This window comes from Lagopus leucura, unplaced genomic scaffold (assembly GCF_019238085.1).
Source record: "Lagopus leucura isolate 7727_CA_CO unplaced genomic scaffold, USGS_WTPT01 Super-Scaffold_100014, whole genome shotgun sequence".
Classification (NCBI taxonomy): Eukaryota; Metazoa; Chordata; class Aves; order Galliformes; family Phasianidae; genus Lagopus; species Lagopus leucura.
In genome coordinates, this window is record NW_024962268.1 from 1,184,455 (window position 1) to 1,197,881 (window position 13,427).

The 13,427-nt window shown below is 45.1% G+C and overlaps 1 protein-coding gene across 2 annotated transcripts in view; it reads right to left on the reverse strand.

Moving 5' to 3' along the window:
• Positions 1 to 13,427, reverse strand: part of KANK1 (KN motif and ankyrin repeat domains 1) — a 115,913-nt gene that overhangs the window by 18,818 nt on the left and 83,668 nt on the right. Inside the window, exons 1-2 of one of the 2 annotated variants that reach the window (XM_042875177.1) lie at positions 8,919 to 8,996; positions 5,238 to 7,880 (exon numbers count right to left, since the gene is read on the reverse strand). In XM_042875177.1, the coding sequence (XP_042731111.1) occupies positions 5,238 to 7,880; positions 8,919 to 8,946 (2,671 nt within the window). In that variant the 5' untranslated portion in view covers positions 8,947 to 8,996. Of the gene's footprint in view, positions 1 to 5,237; positions 7,881 to 8,918; positions 8,997 to 13,427 lie in introns of those variants that run through there. The other variant, XM_042875176.1, reaches the window with a different exon arrangement.

The following is a 13,427-nucleotide window of genomic DNA, read 5'->3' on the forward strand; positions in this document are numbered from 1 at the left end:
AACAATCAGCAAACATCAATGAATGTCAGTGGGTGCCACTTTTTCCACATGGAGGAATACAATGACACACCTTTGCTTCATTTGTACTTCCACGTCTCATGCCATTCTGTCATAGTGCCCCTCTGCTGCCACTTGTTACACAGCAGCCAAAAGCAATGGGATACTGGTGGGAAGGTTCAGCCTCTGCTGCCGTGCCACCAACATCCACTTCTGACATCATGGACCAACCAAGTAGGAGGCAGTATTCTTGGAGCAGGCCTCATAGAAAGGCTCTAGCCTGTCCAACTGTAAGAATTTCAGTTTCACTGTCACTCTCACATCAGCCATCTTCTTCATGCTGAGAAGCAGCTTTTCATCCCACACTTAGTTGTGAAGCTGACATGCTGAAACTGGAAACCAATTCCTTTAATTCAACAAGACTAATTAACTAAAAAAGTGAAACTTATTTGGACAGAATAAGGGAAGCAAAGTGAAAACGACCCTATTTTCTCCAATAAGCGGTGGATCAAACCATCTCATGATGCTGAGCACAGCAATAATCAGCGTGATTTTTCTTTTTTTTTTTTTCCCTTCCTCAGCTTTACCTTCTCAGTTTATCTTCTCAGCTTTATTGTATCTTGAATATGACAGCACTTTGCTGGAAATACGGCAATCTTCTCACATTAAATATGCACAGCTGTGCCCGTTACCATGGGAGTTGAACTCTGAACAAAGCTCAACATCAGAACATCATGTTCCTGTGCCACAGTGTAGGGAGGAAACAGGGATTTTACCAAAGACACTCCAGCAGAGAAACTGGTATTCTCTTTAAGGCAGCAATTCAGAAACAAAGACACAAGCAAACAAAAACAAAACTACCACTTACAATTTCTACTCTTTATTAGCTGTCGTAGAAATGAGGAAACAGTTAAACTTTTCATGCTGCTACTGAATGAAAACAGCAAATGTTCTGATGATAATAATGATAGCAGCAATAAGCTTGTGCTAACACATGACCAAGGATGGCATGTCAAACCTCTTTAAAGAGGTTTATGGAGATTAACTTGAATAATATCTTTACAGGACAACTACTGACCAGATCTCTGCTTCTCTTCTGATACAAATGGATGGGTATTTAAAACAGAACAAAACCCAGCTAAACCCCTCAACTCCTGATACAGAGGTCACCACCATTTTCAAACGAGATGGGAATCCAAGCTTTGCATATTGCCGCTAGCAGCATGTCAGTAGATGCAGAAAAATGTACAAGTGGCACCATATTCCTGGAGATGCCAGACAGACACGTGAAGAAATACAGCTCATCCGGAATACAGATGGGACATCTGTGTGACTGCTTTGCACTATGCCTCGCCTTTCATGAAATATTAAAAACATGTTCATCATTCCCTTTCTTCCGAGCCGAGGGAGCGGAGGTAAGGAAGGACATCTGTACAGAAACCTAAACCTGATTAAGATACGCATCTGTGTTAAGAGCTGAAGCTGAGGGTTTCATTTAGTTGCCTAGAAATAGGCAATTACTGTGATCTACAGTGATATGCCAGCACCTTATACAGACCCATGCCTCTGTGAATTAGGCAAGCCTTAAGTCCTCAGCTGCACTACTGTGACCTACGCTGCCAGGATCAGGGCTAATGATCACCAAGGGACAGTCTCTTAAGACAAAAGGCTACAAATTCGTCATGCAGAAGGGTAGAGAAGTAAAAACACCCTTCTCCAATTTACTCCTGTTTTTGTATGATGAGTGATGCCAAGAGTGAGAGAATCATGGCTTCAACACCTGTGTACCAGTGATGGTACACACCAGCTTTGGACAACGAAAGGCATCTCATACCATCACCCTTCCATTACTGCTCTGCTTGCCTTCTCAGCTCACAGTGAAAGTTGGAGTAGAAAACCCAGGAAGATCTTTTCACCACATGGCATGTCACGTTTACGTAAGCCCTGTGAGCCTCTTCAAAACCACTTGATACCCACTTCATTCTCTCCCTCAAATCTTTATTTCAAGAAGTTGCCTCCTTTCTTGCAAATACCTGTGACTGTTTCAAAAAGTGAATGTAAAATTTCTGAGCACAAGAGTCAGTCATTTTCAGACCAAATATGCTCAGGAAATCTTTCACTGCAAGAATAGAGTGGTTGTTTTAAACAAACAACCTTGCCAATTATTTGCCTGTGAAAGACATTCACCTACAAGACTTCTTCCTGAAAAGTTCATGTAATCAAAAAAACAAGTCACATTAAGCTTCCAGCTAATGTTTTACAAAATGCATCACATGCAGTCAAATGTAACTTTCAGAAACTTGTAAACAACTCTTTAACAATAAATGGAGAAACAAAGCAGACTTTCTTCTCTTCTAGACCTGTAGTCTGGCTGCACAAAGAACAAAGATCAGTAATCATAGAGGTTTGTAACCCACATCTGTATGATCCAGCTGGACAGACCTGGTGCCAATGCTGGCTAAAATCACCGTGCGGAGTGGAAATTGGTTTGTCTGGGCAGCAGGTTTAATTTCCCTGACGCCACTACGGCTTCTGAAAGACAGCGCCTATGTAAATAGGAGTTGCTTAATTACGGAAGTGAAGATGTTTATTTTGCAGCAAGAAATGCACAGATTGCTAACAGACCCACTTCCGAGATAATCCCATGCTTCCAGGAAGGGAAGAGACAGATGCAGCCCATGTCCCACTTCACCAGGTCCAGCTCTCTAACATCTGCACTGCCAGCACTGCTCACAAACCTTTATGAACTGTGGAATCAGAGGCACCTCTGCCCTTTCTCCACAGGGATGAGAAAAATCCATACAAATACCAGAATTCGACTGACGTGCAAAGTTGTATCTGTAGCCGTAACTTCTTAATTTCAACACAGCAAACAGTCCAGATGCTGCTGCATCAAAACTATACGCCTCAGAGATAGCTTCAGTACTTTTGCCCAACGTATACCTGCCTCCAGGCTCTTCCTAAGGAACCTCCTTGAATACATCAATTACTGCACTCCTGCTGCTAACTTGAAAACAGCAGCTTCTGCCTCTGTGTTCAGCCTGTTTTTCTAAGAAGCCAAAGTTTGTGAGGCCATGTCTCTTTCAACAATTCAAACTTAATTTTTTGTATTTATACAAACTTCAGATACATCAGGCTGTGATACCTAGCCTGGAAAAAGGGGTGCTGATTGAGTTCATACACAAGCTGTCGAAAAAGCCCTATCCCAAACATTAATCAAGTGGAAAGACACTGTAAGAGCTCAGATAGTTATGTACAGTATCAATCTGTGAGCACAAACTTTATTAGTTCCACTGCTGCTTGCAGAAGTAAACATTCAGCAAAAAGCCTTTTACAAAAAAGAAAAAAAAAAGTCCTGTAAAGCCGCAGAAATAAAGCACGAAGGAGATAACTGTAATAAAGAGTATTTTGAAAATTAATAGGAACACAAGGCGAAACATTTCAGGCTTATGACCTCTTCTTATTCTAATTCTTCATGGGTCTAAACTGTTATAGCCCAAAGCGCGATTTATGCATTACTTCTCACGAGGGACTAAAAATAAAAGATTTTACACTCAGCATATGCCACTAAAGATAATAGCATTACATGTTAAAATAAAATTATTCCAAAGTAACATTGTCAAGAATGTGACATCTGAATCCAAGCAAGAATATCTTTAGTAAAACATGAGCCATTACTCCACTTGTGTCTAAATACTTTGGGGTCTCCAGACTATACATTTGATACTGTGCAGTAAAAGTAGGGGCAGGAACTGAGGATTTACAGCTATTAGAAATCTGGTTCACTGTTTTTAAGGACATTCTTGGTACTTGGTAGATACTCATTATTTATAAGAAGCCCAAAATACAACATGAATACCAGCAGGATAGCAATATTGCAAATACAGTTATCATATTAAATGTGAATAGACAGGTATCATCCATTTTCTTTACTGCTACATAAATGTTGCTTATTGCTTTCCCATGGGATGGTAAACATTTTACTTCACAGAATTAATGGATGATTCAATTTAGCACATGAACAGTGAAAATAAACAGATGTACCAAGCTGCCTTTTAACAAGAACAGGTAACTTTTAAGACAGTAAATAAGCTGGAAGAACTTTACATAGCAGTGTACCAGCCAGTATTATTACGCTGACATTATACAGTAGCTACTCAATTTTTTTTTCCAATTCAGCACCCATCTTACATTTGCATTTGCTCACATTTTTTCTATTTCCTTAACTTCTCACTGTAATGTGACCAAGAAGACCAAGTCATTGCTAATCATTGGTAGCCTTGTGTCCAATAAACTAACACTCACACACGTAATAGTTATGTGGCTGGATTCACCAGCACAGCATTCTTTTATAATTTACCATCAGACCATTTCTCCTCCCCCACGCCCCCCCCAAAAACACCAACAAAACCAAACCAAAGCAATCCAGACAACCAAGCAAAAACCAAACAGAATGCAACATGACCCCAGGAAAGAAAGAAATCCCTCAAATTAATTGTTTGGATTTTACAGTTAATACATAAAATGGAAGGAATACTTAAACCTCAATTCTGGCTTTTCCTGATTGTCACCAAAACCTCCAAAAGTAATTACAGCTTATGCCTTTCAAACATTAGGCCCTAATTAGGGATTAGGACAAACACTTACTGGAACAGAGAAAATGCAAGATGTGGTTTCTGTGAAGCCACTCTGGAGTTGCCCATTATAAAGCAATTGACATTGTTGGAAAGGGGAAAGCACCCCACAGCTCCCTGGCTGTGAAGAATAAGGAATGGAGGAAATGGGAGATACGCTGCAGACTCTGGAAACAAGTTAGCTTGACACAAATGCTGAACGTGACTTACATGTCTTTTTAAAACAGCATTCCAAATTTAAGGGAAAGACAACATTTCAGACAGACCATAACTCTGGCACATTCAGTTATGAAATGGAGTCCATGCTTTGGGTGGTGTACCTACAGATATTTCTCTTGTATGTCCTGCACTCAAATCACCCAGTCATCTGCTCTTCAGAGCCTTGTTTCTGTGAGATGGGTAACTGCCTCCTGCTCTTGAGATCCACCCCCCAGCACTGGGTTGGAAAGAACAACGAAAAGGTCCACCCCACACCAAATCCACCTTCTGCATTTTATATGAGAGGACTACACACTCGCTTCAACACTACATGGCAAGCTTTTACAGTTGACAGACCCACTGTGCCAGCAAGGAGCAGCACAGTCATATGCCAAACACTTGGCTTACCTGCAGTACTTTTCTCCATGCACTGTTTCTGAAGGTCCAGGCTCCGCAGTTCCTCCGTGCTGGCATATTTCATGACAGAATTGATGGATGTGAGGGTACTGATCAGCTGCGAATTGAGCGATCCAATCTGGGAGTGTGGCTCACCAAAGGCTTCTGCCAATTCACTGTAATTTTCAGCAAGCAGCATCTGCTGCTCCTGTAGCAGTTTCTGCACACGCTCAATATAGTGATCCAAGCCCGTCCTCAGCTCAGCTGGAGGCAGTGGGCTTTCCAGGATGCTGCTCACAGACTCACACACTGGCTCACCCCCAACACCAATGCTCCTGGTACTGGTCGGTACAACCACCAGGGGAGGGGGACCACAGGCAATGCTTCTCATTTTAAGACCAACTAGATAGTTCTCATTAATGTTTATCTGCCCAACACCGCAGTCTTTGGTTTTTATCACAGAGAGTTTTTCAAAGCCAGGATGACTGGAAAGCAAGGTCCCTACTCCAACTGAACGCGTTTTAGCAGATGCATGTATGTCCTTCACCCGGCCGTCCCCAACTGCCACGGTTCGCATCTCCACATTCACTGTGCTGGTTTGCTGGTCACGGCTGCTTGCAACAGTATTGGTGCCACAGTCCACTGCCACCAGTGCCTCCGTACTGGTGCACCGGCTCACCGTTTTCACAGCCGTGCTGGTCTGCTGGGTAGCTGTGGAAGGCACAGCCATGACTGTGGCTTCTGCACTGCACACAGACTCTGTGGCTGTCTGGCGGGAGACGCACTCCTTTGGGGCACAAACAATCACATCCACTGAGCAATCCCCGCAGCCAATCGACCTCGTCTCCCGGATCTCCCGCACTGTCCTACAGAGACTCAGGTCACCCACAGACTCCTCCGTGTTGACACCAGTCTCGCAGACGCTGGTCTCCACACCCACCTTCTTGTCAAGCAGCTCCACGCACCTCCCCGTGCATTGGTCTCGCATCTCTGCCCTCTCCCTCACAAGCCAGCGGCTCATGAGCAGCTCAGGGCCCGCTGCTGTGCTCCGTACCGCTGGCCTGCAGGACGTGCCCACGCTGCTCATTTGCAAATGGCTGCCTACAGACGAATCAGCAACATGCACATGGTCTCCCACCATTTGGTCTCTCATTTGTACCACAGCCTCCACCATTCTGCTGACGACGAAGGGCTGAACCATCACGGCTTTATCTACTTTTTTTCTAGATCCAGCCGCCTGCAGCTCCTGTTTTAATTTGGTCATTTCCCTGTCGTGGGTTGTCTCCTTTAACTGAACCTCCAGCCTGTAAATCTTTTCCTTAAGGGCTTCAATGGTCTGCTGCTGAAGCTCTATTTCTTTCTCAACTTCTGTCGATAAGCCAAGCATGGCCTCCGTCACCCCAACCCCCGACTCTCTCATTTCTTTCTCTGTCCCCACCGCTACTTCTCTATGTTGCCTTGAAGATCTGTTGTAGATAACCACATCATTCATGTTTTCATCAGCACCAACAGCAACAGATCGGCTTTCTTTCGTCAGGCTTTCTCTAAGGTTCGATGGAACCTCATAGTTGCTGTCCTGGATTTTTTTCTCCAGAGCCTGCATTTCAGCAGTCAACTGCCTGAACTCCTCTACCCTCCGAGAGCTCTGCTCCGCACTCTCCATCTCATCCTCACAGTCGATATAAAGTTCTCCTCCTCTTTGCACCTGAGACAGGTGCTCCCACTGCTCCACGTTTCCTGCACTGTACGATCTTTTTCTGAAGCCATACATGTCATTCTGACTGGATTTCCTTTGGCTTTTGAGTTCTGCCATCATGTGCCTCTTTTCCTCCTGTAACACCGAGATTTTGACCTGCAGCACAGGAATGGTCTTTACTTGCTCCTCAAGCTCCTTGAGGCGCTTAAGGGCAATTGCCATTTGTTCCCTGATCTGCTGCAGATGCACCGGGCTCACATTGGTGACAGGTGTGGATATTCCTGAACTCATTGGGCTGTGCCGGATGGAACTGCCCAAGGAGGAGCCAAAGCAGGCTCCGAAGTCTCCATTCCCCTGGTAGCCATTGTGGAGCTGCTGAGGCAAGTGACCGTACCCACTGGACCCGACGAAAGAAGGCAGGGAGCTCGTTGAGCCCATGCCCCCAAAGCTGGAAAGTCGGGGCCTGCGGATGTCTCCTGGCATTACCTGCATCATTCTCTCCTGTTCAAGTCGTCTGCGTGTTTCCATGAGGGTTTTTGTCACATGGAGGTTGTGCCGAGGAAGCTGTGGGGAAGGAGGAGGGAGTTGCTTACTCTCGGGAATGGTTAAATAGGAGGGAGATGCCTCAAGGGAAGCCAATGGTCTCACAGCCACAGATGAGGTTACTTGACTTCTTGTTGCCAAGAAAGACTGCTTGTTCTCATCACTGTTTGAAGAAGACAGAGACTCTGTGGAAGTCCAGTCGCCACAGTGGCCACCAGAGTTCTTGGTACTTGTGGAGGCTGGTACTGCTTTCCTCTTCTTTTGGATGTTTAATTTCTTAATGGTATTCCCCTTCTGTATATCGTCCACGTACTTCAGAAAATCCAAGTCTAGCTGGTAGCCATAAGGTGTTTCCACAAAATAGGGGTATTTCCGTTCATTTTCATCTTTTCCATTTATAATAACTTCCTCTTTTTCTGGAAAAAAAGAAACAAAATGAGCACATGAGTAAGAAACTATGCCTCAGTAAACTAGGCAGTGACACAAACATACCAGGATGGGTGCACACAGCACTGGAGGCAGAAACACAGCCACAGCTCAGAGCAAAACAGCATCTTGCTGATTTAATGTCAGCACTACATCTCATTTAACTTCCTAAAAGGTAATGAATAGTTCTTCAAATGCTGCAAAGTGCACAAAAGTATATATACATGCGTATGTACACACTGATAACTTCTGCTACTGGAGCTGTACAGAAGTGGCACAGCAAGCAAATGAAAGCAATCCCTTCCCGAGTCCCTCCAGCCTTCCTGTGGAATACCACCTTCACACACAATATGCCATCAGATGAAGATCCGAGGAGCACGCTGCATTGCACGACTCATCTGGAGACCAACTTGTCCAGAGGGTAAATTCACAGGCTGCGGGAACAAGAACTCTAACCCTCTCTGGTGCCATTAGATGTCAGACAGATCTGCAGTTGTTCTACTGTCTGGAGAATCACAGCTGCAGGAGCAGCAACGTCAGTTCATTCTTGCTGGCTAACTCTACCAGTGCTCTCAGTCAGCACCGAGTACCCATGCAGGGACCCCCAGTCCCTCAGCCATGAGAGAAAGCAGTGGTCCCACAGCCAGAAGTACCTGCAGCCCAAATACAGGACTTGCTCTGTCCCCACAGCCCTCTGAACGCAGCTGTACCAGGTCTGCTGTGCTTCTGCAGGCTGAGTATTTATGCGCAGTGCTGCTAAAGAGCCTGCCACTCCTGTCCCACTTGAGAAAAACAACTGCTGCAAGTTATGAGAGGCAGCGGAGGAATAACTTAAGCCAGCTTTCCGGTTACCTGAATTAGCCACATGCCTCTGCCCCCACGCTGTAAGTTTCCAGCCACGTATCGCTAGGCCTCCAGTACAGCTCCGTGCTGTCCCAGCTGCGTGTGCCACAAACCAGCTCCCCAGAGCCTCCCACTCGCTCCTTTCTCACCCCATGCAGAAAAAAAGCTCCCACTCCGGCGCAAACCTGGCCTGGCAGGGCAAGGCGATTTCATAGGCTGTGCTCTCACCGCTGGAAAGCAGCTCTTCCCCACGCACTCCTTACCGCCGTGCGTCCGCGGCCGGGGAACAGAAGAGGGCTGCAAGGCGCTGCGCCGCCGCTCCGCCCCGCGCCCCAGACCCCGCTCCTGCCCCGCCAGCAGCCTCCGCCGATGGGTTTGTTCCTAACGAGGCTGCGTTCGGAGCGCAACGTCCTCTTAAAGGAATATAAGCCTCGGGGGAGGAGGGGGGGGAACCTGCTTGCTGCAACTACAGGAAGTGACTTAATGTTGCACTGAAAGGGTTCAGGAGGGGGAAAAAAAAGGCTCCTGTTTTTCCAGTTTCCTTGGCATGCTTAAGGAAGGCTGCTCCGTCTGCAGACAGCATAACTGCTTTCATGACAATCTCTAACGCTTCTGGCTGCTGCAGGACGCCCCGAAGCAGGATGCTGTGTGGGGACGCTGCCTTCCCCGGCACCAGGTGAGCGTGGGACGCCAACCAGGGCAGGCAGAGAGCACACTGCTGTCGCGTTCCCGTAAGCACTGCCTGTGTAGCCACTGCTTGAAGGACACAAACAACCCTCCCTGTCCAGACCACATGTTCCTGCTGGAAGACCAGAGTCTCGGTATGCCGAGTGGTATTTAGTTATAGATGCACCGAAAATAGCCAACTGAATGCCAGACTGGAAGCAAAAATACACGTATATACACATACTCCAAGCACAGAAGCACACAGCCCCTTCCAGCAGGTCTGCCGCAAGGGTAAGCAGAGGAAGGATCTCCACTGAACACCAGCAGGAGGGAATGAGACAGAGCAGCTCCCCATGTTACCACTTTTCCTTCCTAAATTCAGTATTCTGTCCCCAGATTCTCCTCCTGGCTCTGTCCTTTGCAATGTCACCTTTCCATGGCTCCCTGCCCTAGGCTAGTCACCCTTCTCCCTCCAGCCCTAAGGTTTGCATCCACTCTCACACCAGCTTCTGCAGCCTGTAGTTTCCCAGTCTTTCTCTATTTTCTTCCCACACTGGGAATTTCTCATCCATTTTCTCAACTTGCATCCACTTGCCTGTTCCATAAATTCTAACCCCAAATACATTTATACCTTCATCCCTCATCCTGGCCTTGGATGACTATAAGTCCCTTCACCCAGTCCCTGCAAATTCAAACTCCATTGTACCAACTTTCCTGTTCTCCCTTTCTTCCCAGACCCTTTCCTCTGCTTGTGTGGTTGCTTGCCTTCCTATGCAGTGACATCCCTGGTTCTCCCATCACTGCACCGCTGAAGTCAAGCAACCCCTGACCCAAAGTTGTCCTTGGGCTCAAAGCATAAGTGTAGGATAAGGAAAGAAGAAACAGGTTTGTTAGAAAGTGCCAGGACTTAAAAATTAATGCATCTACAGAAAAACAAACAAACAAACAAACAAACAAAAAAAAAACTCTCTAGAAAGACATGCAAATTGCAAGTTAAGTCATAAGCACCAAACTGGAATCACAAATAATTTTTTCTCCTTCATGAAACAGTACTGAGATCACTCAGCAGAAAAACATCAATAACAAATAACTAAAAGAACACATCATTAAACATCTCCACAACACCTACAGCAGGTAAGTAGCTTCACAGTGAAATAAATCACAGAATTGTTTGAGTTGGAAGGGCCCTTTAAAGGGCATCTAGTCCAGCTCCCCTGCAATGAACAGGGACACCCACAGCTAGACCAGGTTCCTCAGAGCCCCGTCTAGCCCGACCTTGAGCGTCTCCAGGGATGGGGCATTCACCACCTCTCTGCCTCACTACTCTTCTTGTAAAAAACTTCCTCCTTACATCCAACTTAAATCTCCTTTTTCAATTTGAAATCATTTCCCCTTGTCTTATCACAAGAGACCGCACTAAAGAATCCATCCATTTCCTTCTTACAGCTCCCCTTTAGATAATGAAAGGCCGCTACCAAGTTTCTCTGGAGCCTTCTGTTCTCCAGGATGAACAGCCCTTATTCTTGTAGGAGAGGTGTTCAATCTCTTGGATCATTTTTGCGGCCCTCATTTGGACGTGGTCCAACAGGTCCATGTCCCTCCTGTACTGCGGACTCCACATCTGGATGCAGTACTCCAGGTGAGGCCTCATCAGTGCAGAGGAGAGGGGCAGGATCACCTCCCTCGTCCTGATGGCCACACTTCTTCTGATGCAGCCTGCGGTACAGTTGGCTTTCTTGGCTGCATGGGCACATTGCTGGCTCATGTCCCATCCAGGAGAACCAAATTCACATGGTCCTCAGCTTAGCCTGTCAGTGTGAACTGTACATCGCTGCCACTCCAATGAGCTCAAGGCTGCATGTGGAGCTGACTTTGCATGTGACTTCTCCTTAAAACAACACAATGAACACTCCATGAACACAATCCCAGCATTATAAGTGGATCTTTGGAGACATTTATTGATATGTTAAGACAAATGAGGATCAAGAATGCAATCTAAAAACAACAACGCACTGTGATGTGGCACACAGGAGCTGCGCCAAGCCTTTGTGCATTTTGCTGTCTCAGAGAAAGGGCCAGAATGGGTGTGCCTGCTAAGCCTATAACAAAGCAAAATAGATGGCTGTTTTCAGGCAATAAAAAATGGTTTTGTTGGTTCCAAAGGAAAAATGTTCTCACAAAAAGGAAATGGTTGAACACCTGATAAGAGTACAGACCTTGTTCCTTTCAGCCACTGGATGAACCATGGATGCCTTCATTCTGTAGCCTTGAAAGATGAGTACCAAGTGCTGCACAAGCAGTACCTCAGAGGAGTCTCAGTGTAAGCTGTATCTATGTGTGAATGAATGGCAAATTTTCATGCAGAGAGAGTTCAAGTGAGCAAGGTTCCTACTTTATTCACTCCAACACACATAAGTATGGCAGCGATGCCACAACAGGACAAATTCTCTTCTCAGGCTTCCTGTCTCATCCTTGGCCAGCTGATCACAGGCACTAATGAAATGACTTCCCCAGTCTCTACAGTATATCAGGCTAATTTTAATCACATTATTGTGTTTGGCTGTAAAAGGATGTGAAGACACACACACACACTGTGAAAATGTTGTATACATTTTCTTCTGACGTGTTTTCAAATGCAGTAAGACACAGAGACATTATGCTTTCAGGTGAGTACTGTGAAAGATACTGTGTGCACCACAGAACCCTTGCTGTGTTACTGTCATTATTAATGCATTTCTTCTAAAGTATGCAAAACTTCCACAATAATCATGGACAAGACACAAGCAACATTTAAAAAATGCACTTCTGTTCTCATCTCCTGCACTGCTAGGACTGGCTCTGTCCAAACATTCCAGTCTTGCCATCTTCCATAAAATTACATCCTATCCAGTGCACTACACAAGAACATCAGTATATTCAAATATTGAGTCAGCTCTACCCAAGTCCACGCTAATCATGCCTGCTCCCAGACCAGGAGAACTGGAAAAGAACAGGACATTCAGTTATGTGCTTTAAAGATTTTTAGGCAGAGAAAAGAGCAGAGAAAATAGGAGCAGAGCGGAGCTTTGGTTCTATAAGACAGGAAAGCTGTATTGTAAAGCAATGTTGGAGGGTCCGGAAAGGGCAAAGAGAAGCAAATGAAAAAGTATGAAGCAAAAAGGCTGAGGCTAAGGCTAATACAGACTTCTCATCTGAGGCTTTTTCTCCCCATCTGGTTACGATATCTGCTCTAAGGCATTTTTATCTTGGATCTGATTTCTATTAAAGAAGTCTCCTCCACTGAAAAAGCATTATGAGTAACAGAGTCTCCTCTCAGAGTTATGGCATAAGACAATTAATAAAGAATGCTGCAGAGAGGAAAGGCAGAAGCAATAGCTGGTGTAAATGAAATAGATTCCATGTCTTTCTGTTGCTGAGCTTCAGTACTGAAAATATTTTGAAGAAGAAGAGGAGATGAATAGAAGTTCTGACCTTTTTGATTCTTTACTGCAACAGAAAATAAACTGTTTTGCCCTTCTCCTCTCTCCCCTCATACTACTTTGTTCTTTTTTTTTTCCTCTGATCTTCAGCAAATGGAGTCTCAGTCTTCTGAAAATAACCAACACATGTGAAGCTCAGTATTTGTTTAAAAAGAAAAATCAAGAATTAGCCAGCGTTCTTTTCAATAAATCAGGTTTCTTTTAGCTAGAAATGCGCAGATTTGTAGCTTCTCAAAGGATTTCAAAGTAAAATGAGGAGCAGAAGGATTCTAAAATATCAGGTTTTTAGACTGTTTTTGGTTTGTGGGTCACTAACACGTGAACATAAACAGCAGCAGTGTTTAAGAAGAATGGCTCAGATCACTGCCATGTTTGCACTGTGAATGCAAAGACTTCTGGGCTACAAAGTCACAGTCACCACAGGTCAGTGAGAGCAGAAGGCAACTGAGAAATCTGCTGTCTTAATAGTTTTTCTGAAAGAACAGGGACCATTATAATAACAAAGGAATAAGCTCAAATCATAGCCACAATGCAAAAGCATTCATGTCT